This window comes from Capricornis sumatraensis, chromosome 14 (genome assembly GCF_032405125.1).
Source record: "Capricornis sumatraensis isolate serow.1 chromosome 14, serow.2, whole genome shotgun sequence".
Lineage (NCBI taxonomy): Eukaryota > Metazoa > Chordata > Mammalia > Artiodactyla > Bovidae > Capricornis > Capricornis sumatraensis.
The window spans coordinates 58,084,720-58,101,798 of NC_091082.1; the positions used below are offsets into that span (position 1 = coordinate 58,084,720).

At 48.4% G+C, this 17,079-nt stretch overlaps 1 protein-coding gene and 1 pseudogene across 1 annotated transcript in view; both read left to right on the top strand.

Moving 5' to 3' along the window:
• The window catches only part of CFAP74 (cilia and flagella associated protein 74), a 56,752-nt gene that overhangs the window by 38,447 nt on the left and 1,226 nt on the right, over positions 1–17,079 (top strand). The window contains exons 25-34 of the mRNA XM_068985753.1: positions 11,866–12,142; positions 13,073–13,171; positions 13,992–14,131; positions 14,784–14,918; positions 15,063–15,172; positions 15,276–15,331; positions 15,452–15,571; positions 15,820–15,975; positions 16,617–16,743; positions 16,850–17,004. Coding sequence (XP_068841854.1) covers positions 11,866–12,142; positions 13,073–13,171; positions 13,992–14,131; positions 14,784–14,918; positions 15,063–15,172; positions 15,276–15,331; positions 15,452–15,571; positions 15,820–15,975; positions 16,617–16,743; positions 16,850–17,004 — 1,375 coding nt within the window. The remainder of the gene's footprint in view (positions 1–11,865; positions 12,143–13,072; positions 13,172–13,991; positions 14,132–14,783; positions 14,919–15,062; positions 15,173–15,275; positions 15,332–15,451; positions 15,572–15,819; positions 15,976–16,616; positions 16,744–16,849; positions 17,005–17,079) is intronic.
• On the top strand, positions 11,323–11,676 carry LOC138090156 (large ribosomal subunit protein eL34-like; annotated as a pseudogene).

Below are 17,079 nucleotides of genomic sequence, written 5' to 3' on the forward strand. Positions count from 1 at the left end.
GCTGGCTTAAAGCTCAACATTCAAAACACAAAGATGATGGCATCCGGTCCCATCACTTCATGGCAAATAGATGCAAAAACAATGAAAACACTGGCAGACTTTATCTTCTTGGGCTCCAAAATCACTGCAGATGATGACTGCAGCCACAATTAAAAGACGCTTGCTTCTTGGAAGAGAAGCTATGACAAACCTAGACAACATATTAAAAAGTAGAGACATTACTTTGCCGACAAAAGTCCATATAGTCAAACCTATGGCTTTTCCAGTAGCCATGTGAGAGTTGGATGTAAAGAAGGCTGAACACCAAAGAATTGATGCTTTTGAGCTGTGGTTGTTGGAGAAGACTCTTGAGAGTCCCTTGGACTGCAAGGAGATAAAACCAGTCAATCCCAAAGGAAATCAGTCCTGAATATTCATTGGAAGGACTGATGCTGAAGCTAAAGCTCCAATACTTCGGCCACCTGATATGAAGAGCCAACTCACTGGAAAAGACCTTGATGCTGGGAAAAACTGAGTGAAAGAGGAGAAGGGGGCAACAGAGGATGAGAGGGTTGGATGGCATCACTGCCTCAATGGAAATGAGTTTGAGCAAACTCCAGGAAATGATAAAGGACAGGGAAGCCTGGCATGCTGCAGTCCATGGGGTTGTAAAGAGTTGGACATGACTGACTGACTGAACAACAAGTCCTCTTTATCAACTTTTTGTTTTTGGATCTTGAGTTTGGTATCATATCTAAGAATTTTTTTCCCTAACCTAAAGTCACAAAGGTTTCTTCTAAAAATTTTACAAATTTACATCCTACTTGTGCATTTATGTTTTACTTTGATGAATCATTGCATCAGGTGTGAGATACAGCGTGAAGCTGAAGGGCTTCCAGTCACTCCAGCGGCATCACTTAAGACAGTAGCAGAGGGCAGAGCCCACCCCCTCACACTGGGGACACTCTGCACAGCCTTTACACCTGAAAGTCTATTTACCTGAAAAAACCTTTTCTTTCCTGAGTACCTAATACTAACACATTAGCGTATCCACTCTCTTCTGGAATAAAATGTGTCTGTACAGGTCTGATGGCAACCCAGTACTTAAGGGACCTACTTCTTCATAGAAAAATCAAAGGAATTCCAGAAAAACATCTACTTCTGCTTCATTGACTAAAGCCTTTGACTGTGTGGATCACATCAAACTGTGGAAAATTCTTAAAGAGATAAGAAGACCAGACCACCTTACTTGCCTCCTAAGAAACCTGTATGCAAGTCAAGAAGTAACAGAACCAGACATGGAATAATGGACTGGTTCAAAATTAGGAAAGGAGTACATCAAGGCTGTATATTGCCACCCTGCTCATACAGAGTACATCATTCAAAATGCCAGGCTGGATGAAGCTCAAGCTGGAATCAAGATTGCCTGGAGAAATATCAGTAATCTCAGATATCCAGATGACACCACCCTAATGTTAGAAAACAAAGAGAGACTAAAGAGCCTCTTGATGAAAGTGAAAGAGGAGCATGAAAAAGCTGGCTTGAAATTCAACATTCAAAACACTAAGATCATGGCATTCAGTCCCATCACTTCATGGCAAATAGAGGGGGAAAAACGGAAACAGTGACAGATTTCATTTTTATTGGGCTTCAAAATCATTGTGGATAGTGATTGCAGCCATGAAATTAAAAGATGTTTGCTCCTTGGGAGAAAAGCTATGACAAACCTAGACAGCCTAGTAAAAAGCAGAAATATCACTTTGTTGACAATGGTCCCTGTCGTCAAAGCTCTGATTTTTCCAGTGGTCAGGTATGGATATGAGACTTGGAACATAAAAAAGACTGAGCACTGAAGAATTGATGCTTTTGAACTATGGTGCTGGATAAGACTCTAGAGAGTCCTTTGGATATTAAGGAGGTCAAACTAATCAACCCTAAAGGAAATCAATCCTGAATGTTCATTGGAAGGACTGATGCTGAAGCTGAAGCTCCAATCCTTTGGCCACCTGATGCGAAGAACCGACTCATTGGAAAAGACCCTGATGCTGGAAAAGATTGAGGGCAAGAGGAGAAGGGGCAACAGATGATGAGATGGTTGGATGGCATCATCGACTCAATGGATGTGAGTTTGAGCAAACTCTGGGAGATGGTGAAGGACAAGGAAGCCTGGTCTGCTGCAGTCCTTGGGGCTGTAAAGAGTCAGACATGACTGTGTGACTGAACAACAACTTCTTATCTAAAATCCAGTAATTTTATAAGAACACACTTTGTGTTGGTTGTTATCAATTGATTTTCTCAGGTACATGGTGCTTTTCAAATCTTTTTTTTTTTTTTAATTTCAGGAACACTTCCTTGAATTTCCTGGAGAAGGAAATAGCAACCCACTCCAGTATTCTTGCCTGGAGAATCCCATGAACAGAGGAGCCTGGCAGGCTACAGTCCACGGGGTTGCAGAGTCGGTCATGACTGAGCGACTTCACTTTCAGTTTCCTTGAATTTTAGTCCTTAAAACATTTGCTTTATTCTTGTCTTTAGGTTTTCCTCCTGGGAGCCTCCTGAAATAAATATAATGACTTGTCTTTGCTTTGTTCACTTTTGCCACTTTTTCTTAATCCTTTCATCATTTTAAAAATATGATTTCTTTATTTATTTGGGTGCACCAGGTCTTGTTGTGGAATCCAGAGTCTCAAACACACCTCAGAGGACACTCAGGACAGTGGAGTATGGTTTATTACGCCAGCAGGTCCAAGGGGAATCAGTTCCCAACAAGTGCCCTGATGTTTCTGAGAGGCCCAGTTTTATTACCCCCCCATCCACCACATGACTGGTTACATGTTAGCAACCTCTTTGTTGTATATGACTGAGTTTTACAACAAGTATGTGCTAGGAGAACAAACAATTCAGGTTAAAATGGGGGGAGACAATGAGTATGGATCAAGGGGGAATATCTACATGGTTAACCTAACAGGACCACAACTATAAACTCTGTTTGCCATCTGTAGGGAAGGAAGTCTCCAGGAGACCTGGTTTTCATTAGCAACAGTTTCCTCACTCCTGGGCAGGCTTCAGGCCCAGGTTACATCCTATCTTTAAGATGCATGAGAAGCTTCAAGATGGAGTCTCTCCTGCTTTCCTCACTCTGGCCCAAATATCCTTAGTTGTGGTATGTGGGATCTTCAATCTTCGTTGTGGCACGCACGATCTTTAGTTGCGGCATGTGGAACCTGGGCCGCCTGCACTGGGAGCCTGAGGTCTTATCCACTGGACCACCAAGGAAATCCCTCATCATTTTTTTAGATATTTCCACTCTTATCTCTTCTTCCTCTTAAAGAATTACCTTCCTGGTTTCTTTATTCATGGTTCCCTTCTGAGTTTCTAAATTTATTTTATTTGTAATTCTTTCCTGAGTCGTTTGTGGGTTTTTTGTTTTGGCCACGCCACACAGTCTGTGGGATCTTAGCCCCCCAAGCAGGGATCCAACTCTTCCGCAGTGGAAGCGCAGAGCCCTGACCACCGGACTGCCAGGGAAGTCCCCTTTCCTAAACTTTAATCCCTCACTTCTGACTTCTTGTGATTCTGATCTGTTTTTTCATATGTTGTATTATTTTCTCAAGTCTGTTAAGCTCACTTTGAATGATCACATTGCAGTTTTCAATTCTCTTATGGGCACATCTCTCTGGCATGTTTTACTGTCTATATAAATTTTATTTATTCTGTTCCCTTTTTCTCTTTTAACAGCTTTATTTGTGGTTTGATCTGGCTCCTTTCCCACTGCTCATTTTGCAAATGGTAGCTTCTCCTCAGCTTTGAGAGCCCAGTTCACACTTCCCTCCTTCATGGCTCTGGGGTGCCCTCTTCAGTATGTTGGGGTCAGCGACTTCCTTAGGGCCACCTCCTCTAAGCCCTCCCTTCTGTTTTCAGAGGATCCCAGAACTAGCTTGCTGTACCCTCCACCCACAATAGCGGCTCTTACATTTTTATCATGTTTGCCTCCGGTTTCCCTTTGTTACAGAAATAGATCATCTGCTTGCAGCAAGCGACATGCAGACCCCTCCCTCCCCAGAGCCTCCCACTGCCAGAATCTGCAGGGTCCTTCTGAATTCTGGGTGTCTGACTTTCACTTCCTATTGGCATATTTATTGTTTGTATGTATTCCTGGGGCTTCCCTGGTGACTCAGACAGTAAAGAATCTGCCTGCATGCAGGAGACCTAAATTTATGTAAATGCAGGGTGACCAGCCAGGTCAGGCTGTCCAGGAAAGAGGGGTTCCCAGGATGTGGGACTTCAGCACTAACACCAAGGGAGCCTCAGGTGGCTGGGGCGGGGGGGTGGCAGCGTGACACCCCACATCAGTCACATGAGTGGTGTCAGAATCCACATAGCAATCTACATCTTGCTTCTGCTTTTCCCTCCAACTCTATGGGAGTACCTGAACCACATGAACACATCTAAGGATGTTCATGGACATGTTAAGTTGGAGGGCTTGTGAACCAGCAAAAGTAATGCTTAGCAGGAAGTTTCTAGCTCCAAATGCATATAAAGAAGAGGATAGAGTGTGCAAAATCAATCATTTAACCTTCTGTTTCAAGAACTGGGAAGAAAGCACAGCAAATTAAACCCAAAGAAGTAGAACGAAAGAATGTAATAAAGATAACAACAGTGTAAATCAGTGAAATAAATCAAATATCCAAAAGAGAAAACAATAAAACTAAAAGTCTGTTCTAGAAATTAGTAAATTCATTACTCTTAGCAAGACCAATCAAGGTTTGTTTGTTTTTTTTTTTTTGAGAGGGGAAAAAAACACACAAATTGCTAATCTCAGGTATGAAAGGGGACACATCAAAGATCCTACAAACATCAGAAAAATTAAAAAAAAAATGTTATGAACAACTTTACACCAGTAAATGTGACAGTTTGGGTATAATGGGCAATTTTCTAAAAAACAAAAACTTACCAAAACTGACATGGAGAAAAAGGGAAACTCTGAATAGTCTAATAATTGAGAGGGAAATCAAATGCAAAGTTTAAATACTCTTATAGAAACTTCCAGTTATCATAACTAGTAGGGATGTCCCTTCATGGTCACAACCTTGTCATGGCAACGGGCTTGCGTAACCCAGTGAAGCTGTGAGCCATGCCTTGCAGGGCCACCCAAGACACATCAAAGTGAAGAGTTCTGACAAATGTGGTCCACCAGAGGTGGGACTGGCAAGCCACTCCAGTATTCTTGCCATGAAAACCCCATGAACAGTATGCAAAGGCAAAAAATATGACGCCAGAAGATGAGCCCCCCACATTCAAAGATGTGCAATATGCTACTGGGGAAGAGCAGAGAAACAGCTCCAGAAAGAAAGAAGCAGCTGAGCCAAAGTGGAAATGACACTCATCTGTGGATGTATCTAGTGGTGAAAGTAAAGTTGGATGCTGTAAATAACAATATTGCATAGGAACCTAGAATGTTTGGTCCATGAATCAAGGTAAGTTGGATGTGGTCAAGCAGGAGATGGCAAGAATGAATATCAACACCTTAGGAACCAGTGAAATAAAATGGATAGGAATGGACAAATTTAATTCTAAGACCACTATATCTACTACTGTGGGCAAGAATCCCTTAGAAGAAATGGAGTAGCCCTCATAGTCAACAAGAGTCTAAAATACAGTACTTGGGTGTAACCTCAAAAAGGACAGAATGATCTCGGTTCGTTTCCAAAGCAAACCATTCAACATCACAGTAATCCAAGTCTATGCCACAAACACTGATGCCAAAGAAGTTGACCAGTTCTGTGAAGCCCTCCAAGACCTTCTAACACTAACACACACTGAAAAGATGTCCTTTTCATCACAGGAGATTGGAAAAGTAGCAAGTCAAGAGATACCTGGAGCAACGGGCAAGTTTGGCCTTAGAGTACAAAATGAAGCAGGAAAAAGGCTAACAGAATTTTGTCAAGAGAACACACTGGTAATAGGAAGCACCTTTTCCAACAATACAAGTGACGTCTCTACACATGGATATCATCAGATGGTCAATACCAAAATAAGATTGATTGTATTCTTTTCAGCTGAAGATAGAGAAGCTGTATACAATCAGCAAAAACAAGGCCTGGAGCTGACTGTGGCTCAATCAGTTCAATTCAGTTCAGTCGTGTCTGTCTCTTTTCGACCCTATGGACTGCAGCACTCCAGGCTTCCCTATCTATCACCAACTCCCAGAGCTTGGTCAAACTCATGTCCATCGAGTTGGTGAGGCCATCCAACCATCTCATCCTCTGTTGTCCCCTTCTCCTCCTGCCTTCAGTCTTTCCCAGCATCAGGGTCTTTTCCAAAATGAGTCAGTTCTTTGCATCATGTGGCCAAAGTATTGGAGATTCAGCTTCAGCATCAGTCCTTCCAAATATTCAGAACTGATTTCCTTTAGGACAGATTGGTTTGATCTCCTTGCAGTCCAAGGGACTCTCAAGACTCTTCATTACAGTTGAAAAGCATCAATTCTTCGGTGCTCAGCTTTCTTTATGGTCCAACTCTCACACCCATACATGACTACTGGAAAAAAACAGCTTTGACTAGCTCAGATCATCAGCTCCTTATTGCAAAATTCAGGCTTAAAAATTGAAGAAAGTAGGAAAAGCCACTAGTCCATTCAGGTATGACCTAAATCAAATCCCTTATGTTTATAGAGTGGAAGTGACAAATAGTTTTCATGGATTAGATCTGGTAGACACCATGCCTGAAGAACTATGGACAGAGGTTTGTGATACTGCACAGGCGGCAGTGACCAAAACCATCCAAAAGAAAAAGACATGCAAGAAGGCTAAGTGGTTGTCTGAGGAGGCTTTACAGATAGCTGAGAAAATAAGAGAAGCGAAAGGCAAAGTAGAAAGTGAAAGATATACCCAACTGAATGCAGAGTTCCAAAGCATAGCAAGGAGAGATAAGGCCTTCCTAAATGAACAATGCAAAGAAATAGAGAAAAACAATAGAATGGGAAAGACTAGAGATCTCTTCAAGAAAATTGGAGATATCAAGGGCACATTTCTTGCAAGGATGAGCACAACAAGGGACAGAAATGATAAGGACCTAACAGAAGCAGAAGATATTAAGAAGAGGTAGCAAGAATACACAGAAGAATCATACAAAAAAGGCCCTAATGACCTGGATTACCATGATGATGTGGTCACCTAGAGCTGGACATCATGAAGTGTAAAGTCAAGTTGGCCTTAGGAAGCATTACTATAAACAAAGCTGGTGGAGGTGATGGAATTCCAGCTGAGCTATTTCAAATCCTAAATGATGATGCTGTTAAAGTTTTGCACTCAATATATCAGCAAATTTGGAAAACTCAGCAGTGGCCACCAGACTGAAAAGGTCAGTTTTCATTCCAACCCCAAAGAAGAGCAATGCCGAAGAATGTTCAAACAACCATATCGTTGCACTCATTTCTTATGCTCATAAGGTTATGCTCAAAATCCATCAAGCTAGGCTTCAGCAGTATGTGAATCAAGAACTTCTGGATGTGCAAGCTGAATTTAGAAAAGGCAAAGGAACCAGAGATCAAATGGCCAGCATTCATTGGATCATAGACAAAGCAAGGGAATTCCAGGAAAACATCTACTTCTTCTTCATTGACTTTGTGTGGATCACAATAAACTGGAAAATTCTTAAAGACATGGGAATACCAGACTGCCTTACCTGTCTCCTGAGAAACCTGTATGTGGCTCAAGAAGAAACAGAACCAGACGTAGAACAACTGAATGGTTCAAAATTGGGAAAATTGAGTACGTCAAGGGTATATATTGTCACTCTGTTTATTTAACCTGTATGCAGAGTACATCATGCAAAATGCTGGGCTGCACAACTCAGAAGCTGGAATCAAGATTGCCAGGAGAAATATCAACAATCTCAGATGTCCAGATGATACCACTGTAACGACAGAAAGTGAAGAGGAACTAAAGAACCTCTTGATGAAAGTGAAAGAGAGTGAAAAAGCTGTCTTGTAACTCGACATTAAAAAAACTAAGATCATGTCATCTGGTCCTATCACTCATGGCAAATAGAAGGGGGGAAGTAGAAGCAGTGACAGATTTTCTTGAGTTCCCAAATCACTGAAGACAGTGACTGCAGCCATGAAATTAAAAGATGCTTGCTTGCTCCTTGGAAGAAAAACTATGACTAACCTAGACAGCATAGTAAAAAGCAGAGACATCATTTTGCCAATTAAGTTCCATATAGTCAAAGCTCTGATATTCCCAGTAGTCATGTGCAGATGTGAGAGCTGGACCATAAAGAATGCTGAGCATAAAAGAATTGATGCTTTTCAACTGTCGTGCTGAGGAAGCCTCTTGAGAGTTCCTTGGACAGCAAAGAGATCAAATCAATCAATCCTAAAGGAAATCTACCCTGAATGTTCATTGGAAGGACTGATACTGAAGCTGAAGCTCCAATTCTTTGGCAACCCGACTCACTGGAAAAGACTCTGATGCTGGGAAAGATTGAAGGCAAAAGGAGAAGGGGGCAGGAGAGAATAGTTACATAGCATTACTGACTCAATGGACATGAATTTGAGCAAACTCCAGGAGATAGTGGAGGACAGAGGAGCTTGGCGTGCTGCAGTCCATGGGGTCACAAAGCATCAGACATGACTTAGCAACTGAACAACAACAAACAACTAAGGATATAATGTTCAACGTGCTAAATATAATTAACCCTGCTTGTATGTTATACAGGAAAGGTAAGAGAGTAAATCCTAAGTATTCTCATCACAAAGGAAAAAAATAATTATTTCTTTAATTTTGTATCTATGTGACATGATGGATTTTCACTAAACTTGCTGTGAATATCATTTCACAGTATATATGTCAAATCATTTTGCTGTACACCTCAAACTAATGGAGAGCTGTGTGTCAATTACATCTCAATAAATCTGGAAGAAAACAAAATAAATAGGCAAAAAAATGTAAACATGTGACAAAAAGGAAACAAAAATTGGCAATAAATATATTTTAAATGAAAAAATTAAAACAAAGCTTAAGAGCTTCCCACAATGAAAATTGCAGATGACTTCACTAATGAGTTCTTCCAAACATTTAAAGAAAAAAATGACACCAATCTTAAACAGATCTAGAGAACAGGAGAAACAGGGAAACCTCACTACCCTTGGCCCATTGATGCTGCTGCCGATGGGGGTAGTTTTGATGATGATGATGGTGATGATATGGTGATGGTGGTGATGATGATGGTGGTGGTGGTGATGGTGATGATGGTGGAGATGGTGATGATGGTGGTGGTGAAAGTGATGGTGGTGATGGTGATAAGGACATTCTGGAGGTTGAGCACATGCCCAGAGCAGGGCTGAGGCTCCCTGGAGCCTGGCCCTGGTAACTGGCACCAGCCACCTATTAATCAGATAAAGGAATATGGAAGCTTGCAACCAGGTGGGGAGGCCAGATACATTGCATGTCTGCCTCTGAAGTCAGAAGAACATTCCCACAAGTTGATGGGCTTGTCTCACCTCAGTGGTTTGGTTGGGGAGAGAAGCATGTAAAGCACACTCAGAGATAAGTACACATTCTCAACATATGTGGTGGTGCTGAGTGGCAGGACCTTTTGCGTCTCCACTGAACTCAATGCCTCCGGGTCACAGGGCAACAGCCTCTAGCTAAGCCTGGGTGACTGGACCTGATAGTCTTTTTTTTTTTTTTTTGTAATATTTCTTTATTTATTTGGCTGCACCAGGTCTTAATTGTGGCAGGTGGGACCTTTAGTTGTAGCATGAAGGGTCTCATTCCCCAACCAAGTATTGAACCTGGGCCCCTTGCATGGGGAGTGCAAAGTTTTAGCCCCAGAGCCACAAGGGAATTCCCCGGACAGCCTTTTCTCAAAGGAAAGTGGAGCAGAACATGAGAGAACCGCAAGGGAGATCTTCAGAGGGACAAGCGAGAATGTGAAGGAAGGGGTTGCAGAGTTGACAGACTCGAAGCACGCCCCCGGAGCTATCCCCTGTTCCCTGGTCAGCCACAGCCCTCATGGGCACCTTCCTGAAGTGACTCCAAGCACCTCTTATTTTTGTATGTAATAAGGATCACATTGTGGCTCAGCTGGTAAGGAATCTGCCTGCAATGCGGGAGACCTGGGTTCGATTTTGGGGTTGGGAAGATCCTCTGGAGAAGGGAAAGGCTACCCACTCCAGTATTCTGGCCTGGAGAATTCCATTGACTGTATAGTCCATGGGGTCGCAAGAGTCGAACACGACTGAGCGACTTTCATTATTATACACATTTATGCTTTTTCTATTAATCGAGTTCTAATAATAACCTCAATGACTTCTCCACCCAGAAGGATTTTTTTTTAACTATTTAGAGCCTGTGCTTACAGGACACAGAAATATACACTGAAATATTTCAGCATATGAACACATTTTTGTTACAGACAAGAATGACAGGATCATCGACATCACCCATAAAGCATTAAAATATATGAAATTAGGGTAAAATTCTATGACAAGAGTGCCATGGGAACAGGAGTTCAAAGAAATATGGAATGTAAATTTTCTAGCTGTTAAAATTCCAAATATCTGGGTTTTTTAAATGGATAATGGCAGGAATCAATTCATTATGGCATACAGATTCCCATGTTTATATTTAAAAAGTAATTGATCAGTTTCACTTTTAAATTTTATTTATTTTTGGCGGTGCTGGGTCTCCGTTGCCATGCAGGCTTCCCTCTAGCTGTGTTGCACGGGCGTCTCACTGCGGCGGCTTCTCTTGCTGCAGAGCACAGGCTCTAGGGCATGTGGACTCAGTAGCTGTGGTTCTGGGCTTAAAGCACAGGCTCAATAGTTAAGGCACATGGACCTAGTTGCTCCACAGTATGTGGGATCTTCCTGGACCAGGGATCAAACCCATAGTTCCTGCACTGACAGGTGGGTTCTTTGCCACTGAGCACCTAGGGAAGCTCTGTCATTTTATTTTTAAATGTCACGCATATGTTTGTCCTCAGTCGTGTCCAGCTCTTTGCGACTCCATGGACTGTAGCCCTCCAGGCTCCTCTGTCCATGGGATTCTCTAGGCAAAAATCCTGGAGTGGATAGCCATTTCCTTCTCCAGGGGACCTTCCCAACCCAGGAGTCAAACCCATGTCTCTTGTGTCTCCTGCATTGCCAGGCAGATTCTTTACCACTGAGTTACCTGGGAAGCCCTTTTAAATATCACTGAATATTTAAGGAAATAAATCAGACACCTCCATTGCAACTTCTATTGCAACTGTTTAAACTTGTGATGAAAATTTTAACTATCCAGTTAAAATGTGCACAGGGGCTTCTTCCGGGGACAGCATCTAGAGGCATTCAGGATGGTGCAGCATCTGACATACCACTGTAGGCTGTGCTACAATACAATCTCTAACAAAACCAAGCTGTCCTGAACCCCTGGTAATAGAATTGTTCACACTTATACCAAGAAGGTTGGGAAAACAACAAAATCCACATGTGGTGTGTGCCCGGGCCAACTTAGAGGCGTTCATGCTGTGAGACCTAAAGCTCTCATGAGGTTGTCTGAAATGAAGAAATACGTCAGCTGAGCCTATGGTGGTTCCACGTGTACTAAATGTGTCCGTGACAGGATCAGGCACGCTTTCCTTACTGAGGAGCACAAGATCATTGTGAGAGTATTGAAAGCCTAAGCACAGAGTCAGAAAGCTAAATAAAAATGAAGCATTTTTGAGTAATAAAAACAAGTGTGCACAGGGGTAGATGGTATTTTGGAAATTGACTAAAACTCATTAATGGGGTGGGAAACCAAACCTGTGACTCCTGCTGTCCTGGTCCCGGGCGTCCCTGTGTTTGAGGCCACCTTGCTCAGCCCCTGGCTGAGCCACTCATGCTGTCGCTTCCAGGTGCTTCAAGCTGGCATGCCGGGCCGTGGGTGTCCACCCGCCCCTGGAGCTGTCCCACTACCAGATCAAGTTTGCAGCCACCTCCTTGTACGACACATCTGTGGCCACCCTGTACGTCATCAACTCCCACCTGAGCATGAACTCACTGACCCACTCCGTGCCCCGCATTGGCTCGGAGGACGCTTTTCCTGTAGGGCCCACGTCTTTCGAGTTCCTGCTGCCCCCAGATTCGCCCATCACCATCTCACCCTTGGTGGGCACCGTGTGGCCAGGAAAGGTAGGTGTGAGCCCCACAGGTGGGCTGTGGTGGGGGGCAGGGCCTGGCTCTGCCCACCCTGGACCTTGGTGTTTCCAACCAGACAACAGATAGTAGAGATCAACCTGGATCCTCATCAGAGCTGAGTGGGCCCTCCTGCCCTCTACCCAGTCCAGCCTGGTCCCAGAGGCGGGGCACCCAAAGACAGCTGACCCCACAGGCCCCTGGCTGGGGGCTCCATCAGTTCAGACCAAGCGAGGGTGTGCAGCCCTGGATGTCACAGCAGATGGTCACAGAGGCTGCGCAGCACCTGGTCAACAAGAGCAGAGGATTTTCCACCTCTGCTTCTCCTGATGAAACAGAAAGAGCCAGACCTCAAGGCAGGGACTCCCTGGGGCCCTCACAGCATCTCTGAGCTTACTTCTATGCCTTCATATGTGGGGGTGACAGGCACTGTGAGGGGACTGAGTGAGGATGGGCAGGGACATGCAGGCCCTGCAGTCACAGAAACTCATCATAGTAAAGTGAGCAAATTAGGCTTAAGAAATGGTTCTCTTCTCCAAGGGGGTTACTGCAGCTGTTAAGAGCTTCCCCCTCGCTCTCTTGCTGTACAGGGCACGGGGAAGGCTATGGTGAGGGAGCCCTTGTGGGGCCCAGGGTCATCCTGGGGTTGGGCTGCCATTCCCCTCGTGGGGACAGATGGCGGTGCAGGGACCACCCCCAGGTCTCAGAGCCTGAACATGAACCTTCCCTTCTCACTCATGCCCTGTGGGCTGCTACCCACTGCGGGCAGTGTGCCAGGTCCATAGCAGGGACCCTCGCCCTACATGGTGAGAGGGGCCTGGTGATCATGCCTGCAGCCACCCAGCTTACAGGGACAGAGATCAGACAGGACCTCCCTGATGGGGAGGACCCCAACATGTCCGAGAGCATGAACCTTTCCCCCCACAGAGGTGCCTGGTCCGAGTGGCCTTCCGGCCAGTGCTGCCCAGCGAGCTGATCCACCAGGAGGCCTTCCAGGCCCTGAGCAGAAAAGCTGAGATCAAATCGGTGCATGGTGGGGAGGGGCCCAGGGGGGCTTGGGGCTGCCCACTTTGCGCGAGGCCCTTGCACAAAGGCTTGGGAACAAACACCCTCACCCCGCCTTGAGGTTGGGGGCACCCAGGGTTGCGGGGCAGGCACCCTGGGAACACTTTGCAGAGCACTAGGTGTGTTTTAAGAGGTTAGCACTTTTTCTTGGCAAAGCCCCTCCCTCCTCTCTTGAGAGCATCACCAGGCAGGGAAGAGCCCCAGATCCTGGTACACCAGGGTGGTCTGGGAGGGTAGGCTAGGTCCTCTGCACTGCTCAGCAGGGGCTTGTGCTTACAGTGAAGGGGAACAGACAAAATATCAAAGGGCCTGTAACCTGAGGGAGTTCAGGCCTGAAGAAGCAGCTGCCCCAGGCTCCTGCCCAGAAGGGGCATCCGATACAGCTAGGCAGTCATGGCCCAGAGCCCAGCCCACCTGCTGTTGCCCTGCAGATGCAGGGGCCCCCAGCGGTTACTCCTCAGCATCCAAGCACCCCTGCTATCACAGCACACACTGAAGGAAGGGGCACATGCCTTCAGCCTGCCAGAGGGCAGCGAGGCATGGGGGCAGGGCACAAGGGTGAGAACCCCCGTTTCGGCCAGCCTCAGCCTCACCTTGTGCCTCCCCTTCCTAACGCGGAAGACAGACACTGGGGGTGGTGCATGAGCCCACAGGGGTCTCCACACCTGTCATCGGTCACCCTTGAGCTGCTTGGGGTCTGGGTCCTGGGTTCCTGCCCTGGACAGTCTGCCAGCCCAGCAGAGTCCCAAGGGCAACACCACAGCCAGCCTCCCCTTGGCAGTCCCAAAAGGAGACGGTCACCCAGAGGAAGGACCAGCGGAGATCATCTTTCTCCATGCTGCGGCTGCAGAACCAAGACCGACTGCTCCAGGCCTCAGCCTCCCAGCCCCCGGAGGTGCAGAAGAAGGACCTCGCATCCAGGTGGGCCCAAGAGAAGGCTGCCCCCACTTCCTGCCCCACAGAGATGTCCCCCTATGCTCCAGGGCTTTCTGACTGCAAGTTGAGTGCGGCTGGCTTCAGGCACAGCTGGAACCAGGAGCTGCCTTGAGGCTCCTCAGGTTCTGCTGTCCTGGGTATCTGCTCCCTCAGTTCCCCTGGGCCCAGGGCCCCTGTGAAAAGTTTCAGTCCAGGGGCTGGAGGACGCTGAGCCCCTGACTCCCATGTTCCCAGCTCAGCAGCCCAGCTCCCCAGCTGCCACATGAGCTCCGGGCAGCTCTGACAGGCTTGAGGCACTTGTCAGCCCTGGACCCTTGCTGTGGCCCCAGGAACTCAGTTGTCTGGTGGTGCCTGATGGGTACCCTGGGAGAGGAGAGGCCCCCACAGGGACCAGGGAAGGGATGCAAAAGCCAGACCAAGTCTGGCTGCAAAAGTCAGACAAAACTGTGACAACTACAGCCTGGGCCACAGCGCGGCCCCCAGGCTGCCACTCCCACTGCTCCGTACCCTCTGGCCCAGGGCCCTGGGAAGCAGGTGTGGCCTTACAGAGCCCTCCGTGGAGGGCAGGGCACAGCCTCCTGGGTGCTGGGGGCAGTGTGGGACAGGGCATGAGTGCACCTTGCCGGTTCTGTTCCAGCTCTCAAGAGTACCAGTCGGCACAGGCCTCCCTGACCAGGTCTTTCCAGGGGAAGTTTGACAAGTTTGTGGTTCCCTGTGTTGTTGCTAGTGGTGACACCAAAGACCGGAAGGGGACAGAACCGCTGAGCTTCAGGTGCAGTGCTCTGGGCAGGGGGGCAGGGTGGTCACCTCCCTGCCAACAGCCACCCAGATCCCGGTGGGGCTGGCTCAGGGTCTGGCTGGGAGGGCAGGGCACATGGTCCCTGCCCTGCCCTCAGCAAATCCCCGCCGTTCCCAGTCCCCACAACACGCTGTACCTGGAGCTGTGGTGTCCAGCGGTGGCGCCATCTATCGTGGTGACGTCTGACAAAGGCAAGACCATCATTAACTTCGGCGACATCGCTGCAGGTGTGTCCTGATCGGAGCCCAGCCCCCATGTACACCCCTTTTCACCTGGGCTTGCCCACACCCACCCCCAGGCCTGGGGCTGTGACCTGACCCCCCATTTCAGGACACCGGGGCATAAAGAAGGTCTCCATCCAGAACATCTCCCCTGAGGATCTCGACGTATCCTGCCCACGCCGCCCAGGCAGATTGTAGCAGGGGCGAGGGGGGCGGGGTGGAGAGAAGGGGACTGTGAAGGGCTGAGGCCCCATTCTCACACCCTCCTTGACGCTGGGCCCTCAGCTGGAGTACTCCGTGCTGAACCCCGATGGCCCCTTCGTCCTGCTGAACCCCACCATCAGGTTACCCTCCGGCGAGACCCAGGTCCTAGATCTGTCCTTCTCCCCACGTGAGAGTGTCCTGGTGAGTCCCAGCCCACCCGAGCTCCATTGCAGCCCTATTCCCTGCTCTGCATGCCGTCCAGCACTCTGGGCCTGGGAGCCACTGGTCCTCCTGGGCCCTGGCCTCTCACTGGAAGGAAGAGGAGGTGGCGGCCAGGGAGCTCCCAGCTATCTCAGGTCCCCCATGCTCTGACCCAGCTGCTCCAAGACAGAGCTCCCACACCTGCCTCTGCCAGGTCTTTTTCACGCTAAGGGACGTGGTCTCTGCAGGCCCAAGAAACACTGGACATCATCACCAAGAAAGGCACGCTCTCCCTGGCCCTCATGGGCACAGGTGTGGCGTCCACAATCACATGCTCCATTGAAGGTGATGTCCTCAACATGGGCTACGTGATCGCCAGAGAGTCTGTCTCCTTGGGCTTCAAGGTAAAGCATGTGGCGGGGCCTGGTGCCTCCCATCCCCTGGGAGAGGTTCCCGGGAGGGGTCCACTCTGCCTCAGTCACAGAGCCAGCAAAGCCACAGGCCTCTCCGATCCACCCCCTCCCCCACCACCCCCAGCAGCTGTCACTCCACTGGCCCCTCCAGCCAGTGGGGAGGGGGTGCCGAGGACGTCCCTCCCTCCACCCCTCCGCTGCTGGCCAGGCTTTCTCACTGCTTCCATCTTTCTGCCCCAGGGCCTCTGCATGGGATATGCCTGGGCCATCCCCCACAAGGGGTCATGTGGGCTCCTACCCCCACGCAGGCAGGCAGGCCTGGCTTTTTCTGCTCCCCCACATCTGAGGCGGCCTTGGGCTGAAGGTGCCAATGGGATCCCTGCGTCTTTACTTAGCTTAGTCCAGGTTCTGACAGCAGACCCCAGGGCCCGAATCCATGGGATATTTTACAGAGGGATGCAGCGTTCTCCTGGGAAGAGGGGGAGGCAAGAAAGAACTGGGGTGGGATGCTGGTTCAGCTGAAGGCTAGCCTGAGCTTGACGGGGCAGGAGGGGGCTAAGACCTGGCAGCAGTGGCCTGCTCCCCGGCTGGCCAGCCCACCTGCCCCAGTGACCTGGCTCTGCTCCCCGCAGCTGCAGAACAACTCCCTGCTGCCCATCAAGTTCTCCATGCAGCTGGACAGCCTCTCCTCCAGGAGCAGAGACCAGCACCTCCTGCCACAGTTCCTGGCCTCACCTGATCAGAGGACGGAAGTTGTGGGTGAGCTGGCCAGCTGGGGAGACCGTGTGGGCCATGGAAGGGGGGTGGCCAGGGGGTGCTGGGCGCTGCAGGGGGATCCGGACCAGCCTGGCCACCTTGCCCCCAGGCACGCAGAACTACAGTGGCCAGAGTGTGTTCAGTGTGGTCCCGGTCGAGGGCATCATGGAGCCTGGCAAGGCTCAGGACTTCACTGTGACCTTCAGCCCAGACCACGAAAGCCTGTACTTCTCTGACCTGCTGCAGGTCGTGCTCTTTGAAAAGGCAGGACTCTGACCCAGCCTGGACCCCTCCTCCCCACCCACACGTCCACTTGTCCAAGCCCTCCGGCTGCCTGAG